At 47.4% G+C, this 10484-nt stretch overlaps 1 protein-coding gene across 1 annotated transcript in view; it reads right to left on the bottom strand.

The window, feature by feature from the left end:
- Window positions 1-6317: 6317 nt before the first annotated feature.
- The window catches only part of zfta (zinc finger translocation associated), a 6347-nt gene continuing 2180 nt past the window's right edge, over window positions 6318-10484 (bottom strand). The window contains exons 3-5 of the mRNA XM_070930255.1: window positions 8701-9072; window positions 7772-8227; window positions 6318-6841 (exon numbers count right to left, since the gene is read on the bottom strand). Of these exons, the coding sequence (XP_070786356.1) occupies window positions 6318-6841; window positions 7772-8227; window positions 8701-9072 (1352 nt within the window). The remainder of the gene's footprint in view (window positions 6842-7771; window positions 8228-8700; window positions 9073-10484) is intronic.

The following is a 10484-nucleotide window of genomic DNA, read 5'->3' as shown; positions in this document are numbered from 1 at the left end:
ATGTTTTCTCTGGCGGAACATTCCTTCCCATGCATGCCCCCACCCGCCTGCCCGCTGTGTGTCGTCCCACTGTGATCGCCTCACAGATGTCTTGGTTTGACCCCCCCCACCTTTGCATGGTGTCTCGTTCGGCCAAAATATGCAACGTTTCTGTTGGAGATGCTAGCTATTAGCCCCCACCCCTCCGTTGGGCAGGTCACGGCCCCCGGCATCTGTAAAGGTGCAGGACAGGGAGAGGGGCCGGGGGGGGGGTCGGGCCTGAACCCAGAGACCGATGATGTTTTTATGCACCCGGTTCATTTATTTCAATGTAGAGAAGTTGCATATTGTAGCTTTGCAAGGCTATGTTGTCGGGGGGTTTTTTTCACCTGAAAGCTTACTGGAGCACATTTGTGTTTACATAACTAGCCTTTAGCATAGCATAAGGGTCCATTCGACCAAAATTACAAGAAAACATTGTGTTGCGTGTAATTAGATTAAAGACTTTTTTTAATTTATTTTTTGTTTTTGTTTTTTCTGAACTGACCCTTTTAATGTCCAGCCAGTAGCCCTTCAAGCTGTGCTACAGAAGCTAACTAGCTTTCCAATACGCACAGCACCTTTAAGTGGAACTGTAGTCCCGGGAAAGGCCCCTGTTGCCTGTCACCACTTGTCCGAGTCCTGGTTTGCTTTTCTTTCTTTAGAGTGTAATATATGCTATGAATAAAATTCATATTTTAATCCTGCCCCCCCGCCAGCATGTTGCTTTTCCTCCCTTTTTTTTTCCCCCGTTTGTCCCTGTGTTTTCATCGGGTGTCATGGGAGTGTGTGTGGCAGGTGTGTGTTTGACTTTTTTTTTTTTTTTTTTTTTTTTGTCTCTGGCGAGTGTTTGTTTTGCTCTTGACTCTTTACTGGCATCCAGACGTTGTTCACTAACATCAGCTCCGTGTCGTATTCGCTACGAATTTGGTTCCAGTTTTTTGTTTTGTTTTGTTTTTTTGGAAGCTTTTGGGGAAATGATGTTGCAGGAAAAAAAAAAGAAAAAAAAAAAAAGAAGAAAACTGAAGGGGGGGGGGAAGAAAAAAAAAAAACAAGTATGTGGTCTCTGTACTGATGTCAAAGTGAAATTAATAAAAACATGTCAAAGGACCGTTGGCTTGGTGGATCTGTTGACTTACTGTCTGGGTGAAAGGGGCACTCGAGGGCCTGCAGTGCGGGGCGGACGGAGGATTAACAATGCATCCACATGAAACATCTAAAATAAGAAGATTTGACTTGAGAGGCTGGTGTTTGGGTGGGGAGAGAGGGGGGGGGGGATTACGGCTTCTAATTTTAGAGCAGGGCCGGCATACTAAAACACATGCAGACTCGACATCCCCGCTTTAAAGCCTACGTGGCGTTACGTCACCATATCAAAGCCACGGAGCCGTAAATGGTGAATGAAGACGTTTCCTAGTTAGCAGCGGTGCTGCGCCCGTGAAGTCCGAGGCTACGAGTGACCAGGATGGTTTCAGCCGGCCGGGTGATGTTCCTCTCTTCCTCTCTTTCCCGCCAAGAAAAAAAAACCCCTACAGATGGGAACCCAGAGCACCAAGAAGACTGGCTTGTATGTGCAGGAAAAATAAAGAAATAAATGACCCCAAAGTGCATTCAAAGAGCGGAGAGGCGCAAAAAAACAAAAAAACCACGCTCGTCCCTGAAACTGAGAACATGGAGGATTTGCTCCTTGCGGGGAAAGCGCTTAAAGGTCGACCCACGGTAACGCCCAAAAGAGGGAGAAACGTGAGGGGCAGCTGCTAGAGCATGTCAGCGTTGCACAGTCCCTGACATAAACTGCCAATAACCCCCCACACCAGCAGAAGGACCATTAATATTAAGGACTTTAGTACCTGTCAAACAAACATGTATGTCTATATGATACCAGCATCCATATTGGTCCAATACATATAGCCCCCCACCCCCCCTCTCACTTAGTAGCACTTCTCCTGTTTCTATACCAAATATGGGGTCACCTGTGTCTTTTCATTGGGCGCTCCCTTTGCCTCTCTGCCAGCCTGGGAGTGTGATTGGCCGGAAGCCACGTGGCCCATTGGCTAGCTATTTGCGTGGACGCATACGGTTGCTTGCGTTTTAATTTTTTTATTGATTGACATTTTTTTTTCCACCTTTACCCATGGCACATCATCCACCATCGCCACCCCAAACACAACATAATAGGAAACGTGGCAGAAGATGAAACGTGTGCCCTGTGAGAGGCCGCACAGTGGAAGTGAATGGTGTTCGCGTTGAAGTCCAGAGCCTCGAACTCACAAAACTACAAAAACTCTTCACGAGGAGTACGTTATGATTCTACCTTCTCACTGTAGCTCAGAATACATGCCTTTTTACTCCCTTTTTAAAAAATAAAAAAAAACATACAATAATATAGCAGAGACCTGGTTTGGTTGAATGTTCCAAAAAGCAGAGATTTAATGAACGAGGTTGGGATTGCGAGATGAGGCGACGGCAGGACCAGACGATGGCGGGACTGGAGGGAGGTGGTGGTGGTGGTGGCGGGGGGGGGGGGGTACTTACCTGTACCCCGAGGCACAGGTAAGTCAGGAACTCCAAGCATAAACTTAAGAGGAACAAAGTCCGGCCGCGGCGCTGTTACCACTTGATCTGGCGTGGACTGAGAGGGTTTAGGTACTGTGGGTCTTGGTCGGTGGATGGTGAACAGGTGTGCAGCAGGATGAGAGACAGCTGGAGGTGATTGAGGCCACGCCCGGACACACAGAAAGAGAGAGAGGGACTGACAGGGAACTGAGGGGGGGGGGGGACACAGAAATAGCCAATAACAGGAAGAGGACAGAAGTCAAGAGGGCAGACAGGTGGTGGTCCAGCTGCACCTGGCTTTACCCCCTGCAGACGAGCTGGCAACATCAGAACTGTTGGAGGACAAAACCAGGCGGGACCTCCTCACAGCAGTTCCGTTTGTCTCGCATATGTCACGTTTTCAAAGGCCTAATTTCAATTCAAAGTGACTTTTTTTGGGGGGGGGGGGGGTTTCTAAATTGCAATGTGTTCATCAGGTAAAGTCTTTTGAATATTTATCTTTATCTATCCACGGAGGGAGACACGGCTTCCATTGGCTCAGCTCAGGGTGCGGTAAGTCCTTGGTTGGTGTTTTACGTTACGGAAAGCTAAATTCACCCCCCACCCCCCCACCCCCCTTGCGTCGCCATAATGTCATAATGCAAGATAATTGCCACAAATGGTCAACAAACATTAGTAATGCAAAGTTACCGGCTCGCATTTTACCCACCCCATCACTTAGAAAACATGTATATATTGCAGAGTCACGCGTGGATCCAGGCCATTTTCGCTCCAGCGTGGCGCCATCGGACTGGGCAGCACTCCAGTAAATGAGTGGAGGTCAATTACATGTGAATTTGTGCCAGAAACTGCCTCATGTCAGTGCCCCTTGTCACTTGGGCCTCCCCAGTGGAAAAATAAAAGTCTGGACACCCCACTGGTGCAAACAGACTAAACCGTGAGTCTCTTGTTTAAATGAAATTTGAAACTTTTCCAAAAGGTCCGTAGGAAAGAAGTAAGAGTGAACGTGGGGGGGGGGGCAGGCAGCACCAGCCACAACCTGGCAACCCAAAGGCTGCTTTTAACAATGGCTTATTACTGATGCACTATCAATAGAAAAAGCCATGAGTCACACGTTATACGCCTTTTTTATATATATATATATATATATATATATATATATATATATGTGTGTTAGAAATCTAATTTCTGCGTTTCACACATTTTCAGGCAAGAGTCAGAAAAGACAAAACGTCCCGGTGTGTTGAGTGTTTATTCAAAGATAGTGATGAGGAGGAGAATGCATATGTCACGTATCTGCCATGTACAGATGAGAGGTGAGCGAGGGTGAAGACAAACCACACGCAGTATAAACACACACACACACACACACACACACACACACACACAGAAGCAAACGCATCCTGTCATTTTAAACGTCTCCATTCATTTCACTCTAACTTACTTCATTTTAAATACTTAAGTGCTGTGCCGGGACTCTTTTAGAGCGGTGGGGGTGGGTGGGTGGGGGCTGGTGGCCTATTCTTAGCCAAAGTGAGGAGGAGGAGGAGGAGGAGGAGGGTGACACCGTTTCTCTGCTCTCAGGGTGCAAGCAGGGTCCTTCACCACCGCGGCGTGGTACGTTTTTTGTTTTTCTTTTTTGTATCAAAAAGCTTCAAACTCAGATCTCGTGGATGAAATCATAATGTGTGCATGTCTTCACGACGGGGGACATTTTTGCAAAATTCCAACCATATTCTCAAAATATTCCAACTTTTTTTCTGGCACTATTATCACTTTTTTTTTTTTCCAAATTCCAACTTTTTTTTTTTCTTCAAATATGACTTTTTCTCGTAATATTAACCCCCCCCCCCCCCCCACACACCTCAAAATTACAACTTAATTGTAACATTCCGACTTTTCGCTTCAAATATGACAATCATTTTCATGATATGACCGTTTTTTACAACTATATTCTCAAAATATTCCAACTTTTTTTCTTGCACTATTACCACAATTTTATTTCCAAATTAAGTTTTTTTTCTTCAAATATGACTTTTTCTCATAATATTAACCCCCCCCCCCCCAAAACAATACAACTTTATTGTAACAATCCGACTTTCCGCTTCAATTATGACAATTATTTTCATAACGTGAAACAAATATATTCTCAAAATCTTTGTTACATCAGTGGCCCGAACGCCCTGCGGTATTTTAAAGCATCACCTACGCAACCAAAGCCGACGCGCGGTATCCGGCATCGTCCTCAAAACCGCCACGGCCCCACGTGTTCCTACGAGATCGCCGATCAAAATGGCTGTCAATGGCAGGGGGGGGGGGGGGGGAAACAGAATCCCTGAGTTACACTTTCCGGGTGAAGAAGAAGAAGAAGAGGAGGAAGAAGAAGAAGAAGAAGAAGAAGAAGAAGAAGAAGAAGAAGAAGTGGCATTTTATGGCAGGCGGACGGAAGTTAATTCTTCGACTTCTTTGTTTTGTCGTTGTTGCATACACTTTGTACAGTGAAGGGAGGAAACGGCGCAGGTGCCAAAAGTCGGCGCAAACTTTTCAAAGCAGAGAGTTCAGCGAGCTCGTTGCTGACATCTTGAATGGAGTAGAAAAAGAAAACAAACAAAAAAAAACGGACGACGATTACAAACGGGTTTTGTAGAAACCAGGGTGCATAAAAGTGCTTGTATAAAGGAAAAATAATTGTTGTTGTTTTTGTCATATATTTACATATTCTTTTTTTTTGTTTGTTTTTTTGTGTTTTTGGTGCAGTTTTTTTTTTTTTTAGCTAAGATGAAGCCGTCGACGACGAAAGGGATGCGGGTCGGTGCGGCGGCGCAGACTGACGGAGAGATAACATATCTCATTATAATGGATGAGAGAGAGAGAGAGAGGAAGAGGAAGAGGAAGAGGGCCCCTTCTCCTCCGCTGTAAACAAGGAATTAAATAGAACTCGAGAAATCTGAACGCACTGGCTGCACGCTGGTATTCATTGTCTTCAGCAATAACATCAAATCACAGTCTCATTCAATTGGCTGTACAGAAGGAAAGCTGGGGTTTAGTACATTAATTTTTTTTGGGGGGGGGGGGGGGGGGCAAAAGTGCTGTGTTGTCTTCAGTCACGTTATCGTAGAAAAACGAATCCACCGCGGCATCGCTGAAGACTCGGCGTCTGACTTCCTGAGAGCGTTAAGACTCTGGCCCTGAGCAAGAAAACCAGCCCCGGGGCTCCTTCCCTGGACCTGAAAGATAACTAGGTAGACAGCCCATACCCATGGCGACAAGCATGGAGTCCAGACACTCACGGAGGGGGCTTTTAATGTCTGAAGTTCCATTTCGGTGTTGGTGGCTGGTCAGACCAGAAAGTGCGAAAAAAAGTGAAATCCACTGCGCTAGAAGCTTGGTGACGTGGTAGCAGACTACTTGCAGGGCTAGTTTTCTCTCTGGCGAGCTAACTGGTAACGCCATTTAGTCTCACATGAGTGGCTGGACTTCCATCTTTCTGGCCGTGACATTTTTAGGTTGGGACACTTCCTTTTGTGGCCGGTAGCCACGGCAGTACTCTCAGATCCAGACTTAAAAGGTCCTCCTCTATTTGTCAACCGGGGTCTTATTCTCACATTTTTGTCCGTTATTACTCAGCACCTGCACGGTACAGTTTTGGTGACATTTGGACTCTGGCAAGATCAAATTCGAGGGGACAAGGGGGGGAGAATAAGGAGGTAAGACCCTGTTTGACAAATACTTGAATTTCCTTATTAAGAAAGAAGGGGGAGGGCTGTTTCTGAACAGGGGTCGTGTGAGGAGCAACGGACGGAAGCCCTTTCAAAGTGTGCTGAGGCGGGGGCCAGCTCGGCGTGTCCGTGGTCCTGGGAGGAGAAGCAGTCGTCGGAGTGGATGAAATGCAGGGCGGTCTGGTTGTAGCTCAGCAGGGCCAGCTGCTTCTCCTCCGGGCTGTAGTCCAGCGAGTACGGGTGCACCTGCTGGATGTGCCTCTTGATGGTGCTGACCTTCAGCGTGGCCAGCGTGGCCCCGCACACCATGCAGATGAGGCCGTGCCTGCGACAGTCGTAATCCATCAGGTACTCCATCCGCCAGCGCACCTGGTAGTTCCTCTTCTGGTCCTTCCCGGGGTAGTGGCCGTGGCGGGAGGGCGTGGCCTTCTCTCCACCCGCGCCCTCCTCCTTCTTCACCATTTTGCCGGGTGTCCCGGCGTCAGCGGAAGCGCCCTCATTCGCCTCTCCTGCAGGGTTTAGGACATCAGCTCCGCCCGGGTTGAGTTCTGCTGAAACAATAAGTGGACTGAATGAAACACCTTACTTTGACATTCCTGGGCCAAGGACTACCAACAAACAAAGCTGCCTTGCATATGTCATATTTTTATATCTTAAAGCTGCCAAGTCAAGAGTTCTTGAACAATAGTATCACTTAAAGGTCCCATATTCTGCTCATTTCCAGCTCTATGTTTTTATTCTGGGGCTCCACTAGAGCAACTTTGCATGATTCACAGTTGAAAAAAGTCCTGATGTTTCTCCTTCTGGCCCTTTCTGCAGCCCCCCAGTTCCCCCCCCCCTTGTCTGAAACAAGTTTTAGACAAACTGAACAACCTCCAGAAACCTGAAGAGTAGTTCCTGAGCAGAGCGCTGCAATAACTCAGACAGACTCTACTTGGTGGGTGGTGCTGTGCCTGGAGCAGATGACCTGCTGGGGGGGGCGTGGCTGAGTGCGGGGGACTGTACAGTTGTGACATCACAACCTTACAGAAGTCCCGAAGGCTCGTTTAAAGGCGCAGTGTCTGAATAGAATTCTGAAATGAGCGTTTTGATGCTTTCCCAGTATTTACACAGCACCCAGAGCTGCTTTATAATCAAACAAGGCATAGAGGTCTCACTTTCTACAACATGGGACCTTTAATTTCTTTTTAATAATGCACTTATCATATTTTTTTCGGACAAAAAAACGTCTGCCAAATAAATGTAATTGGAAATGTAAGTAAAAAGCTTTTAGTGTGAAAGAAATGTGCAGTGTTTTATTGACACTAGCTTAACACCGGTAGGAAAAAAAGGCAAAGTAGAAGCTATAGGAGATGATAAAAGAATGAAGACAGTATACACTTTTAAAACAAGGACAATGAGGAATGAAGCCCTGTCTCTAGTGTGACGGCACTATTTGAGAATTCACTGTTTTACAGAAGCGGCTAAAAGCATCTCACCATCTTGGATTTCCGTGCCTTCACTGGAATAATCTTTGGTCCAGGCGGCAGCCATGGCTTCCCTTTCTTGTCGGCTCAGGGTTGTGGTCTCGGGGTGACATTCCTGGATGTGGCGGCGGAAGCTGCTGACCTTGGTTTCTCGCAGGACCTGAGAGCACACCATGCAGAACGTGCCCTGGCCCTGAGGCCCGTAGGCCACCAGGTAGTCGAGGCGGAGCCGCCACGGGTCGCCCCCGCGCAGCCGCCTCTTCTTGGGCTGGCGGAGGGGCTGGGGTCCCTGTTGTGGCGCTCCAAGGCCTCCGTCCTCGCCGATAAGACAAGTGTCCTGAGTTAAAGTGCCATCGCCGCCTGGGTACAAGTCCGTGTTGATCCGGATGGCCTCCACGTCCTGAGCAAAGAGGTCCACCCTGCCTTCTTTGGTGTTGGGCTCTGATTTGATTGAGTTTTCTGACTCCTCTGTTGTGGGGCAGAGAATCAGAAAACACATGACATGTGAAAGATCTGTGGCGTTTGACAGCAACAGGCCCCACGAGGTTTTCGGCACTGTGCCTGCATGGAGGACCCGTGGGGACTGTTGCTGAATGATAAAACCTTCAATCATTATCGATGATGTTGTCGGATGCTGGTGGAGCACACAGCGGAGCTCCTAAAATCGACAGACGTGGACTCTGATCAGGAGGGCCGAAGGGATGTCCAGGCTGCTCGGCTCACCCCGCTACCATGGCAACACTGATCCAGATAAGCAGCGATAAAAAGGGTTGGTGGACGGGTGGATTTGTGCTTGTGACATCAACACACTTCAGACGTCGAAATGATGAATTGAAACTATACATTATCCAGTTCTATAGATCCACCAACAGTCACACACCCATAATGTTTTGGATCAAATCCACTTAGTTTTGACCTTCATACCAACCGCACATTCTTACCGTGAGTCTGAGCCCAGGCCTGCAGGATGCAGTGCTTCTCCTCGGAGCTGAAGACCAAGGAGTTGGGGTGGGTGTCCAGCACGTGGCTCTTGATGTGGTCCAGGTGAAGCGAGGGCAGCTCTCCTCCACACACCATGCAAAGCAGGCGGCCGGCCTCCGCTTCGTACTTCATCAGGAACTCCTGCCGGAGCCAGGCGTGCAGCGAGTCGTTCAGGTAGCGTTCCAGGATCCGTGCCGGCGGCCCTGGGAGGTCCTGCTCCTCCACCTCCTCCTCCTCTTGGGGCTGGGGGGCTTCGCCCTCCTCTGAGCGCGGAGATAGACTGAGGAGTTGTTGCTGCTGCTCCTGGGGCGTCACAGGGTACGGGGGTTCTGCTGTATTTAGAAAACAAAAAAAAATCAAACTAAATTAAAAGAGTTCTCCTTGGGTGCCGTGGCTGTTGTGTCTTTTTTGATTCTACCACTGGGTGTCGCCAAAGGTAAACATTTCAAATTCTACTTACAGGGGCTTTAATATGTACGTGTGGCCATTTTAACACTGAGGAAACAAAAACATTATATGAAGTCCATGAAGTCCTTTGAGCGTGTTGGCTGCATTGACGCACACCTTTATTTTATGATTGATTGACTACGTTTTGGATCGATGTGTAGGAATCTTCAACATAACAGAGCCTTCTGTTTGAACTGGGGGGGGGGTTAAGACATAATAACCACATTTGAATGTAACTATTTGTGTTTTAACATAATTAGTTTACTTTATAGTGTTGTTCATTCATGGACTTTGCATGTAGCTGCGAAATGATGTCTGAATGTTTGTTGGTACGTTTCAACAGCGCTGGGAAAATCAACCGCGAGGGACGTTTTATTAATCCTCGTGGGAAGATTCCTCCATCCTAGGGTAATGGCAGGAGGCAAAGAGCCTCGAGGAAACCGAATCCACCGAGAACACGCGAAACATAAAGAAGGGAGCAACAACTTTTGTTTCCACACCCTTTGCTGTTGGAAATGCACTGCTTGTACTTTACGTCCCCACTTCTGAGCACTTTAGAACTAGTTCTTCAGATTCAGGTTAGATGACAAGTACAGTCTTGTGGATTCCTACTTTTTTTTTTTTTTTTTTTTTTTTTTACTTTAACCATCAAAGTGAATTCATAGCTGTCACTGGAGCCAGAATAACCAAGGCTTGCACAGGAAGGAAACCGCCGTATGTTGGACTTGAAAGCCTCACAGCAAAAAATGAACATTACTCCAGTGTGGTTCTACCAAATACAGACTCTGACTTGCTGTTACTACCCGAAGCCCCCCCCCACACCTCTTCAGGCAAGTTCACGAGGTTAAAGGTGCCCTGTGGAGTTTTCTTGTAAACAAACACAGGTATGTTTACATTCAGTGTTACTCACCAAAACACACTGTATAAGCTGTATAAGCTAACAAAGGTAGCTTATAGTCTTCTTCTTCCATGCCTTTGCAAGCACACTGCTACGTTTCTTGGTACTCCTGAAGGGCACCGCTCCATTGCCACTGCACATGGCCCTTTAACTTCCTGGCCAAGTGTCTGGAAAAGCAAACGTTTTGCTACTTCCAGTTAGCATTTTGGGGAAACGCACGTATTCGCTTCTTTTCTTGGAGTGAGAGGAGAAGACGGGTATCGACCTCCTGTCCGTGTGTCAAGCGCAGAGCTGGTGTCAGGATGAGATTAGCCTAGCTTAAGACTGGAGGCAGGGGGAAACAGCTAGCCTAGCTCGTTCACAAATACACCTACCTCTAAAGCTAACCGCTTAACATGT

The sequence above is a fragment of the Enoplosus armatus genome, chromosome 23 (genome assembly GCF_043641665.1).
Source record: "Enoplosus armatus isolate fEnoArm2 chromosome 23, fEnoArm2.hap1, whole genome shotgun sequence".
NCBI classification, from domain to species: Eukaryota; Metazoa; Chordata; class Actinopteri; order Centrarchiformes; family Enoplosidae; genus Enoplosus; species Enoplosus armatus.
Note: the sequence above shows the minus strand (reverse complement) of the source record. Positions and strands in the feature narration are given on the sequence as shown.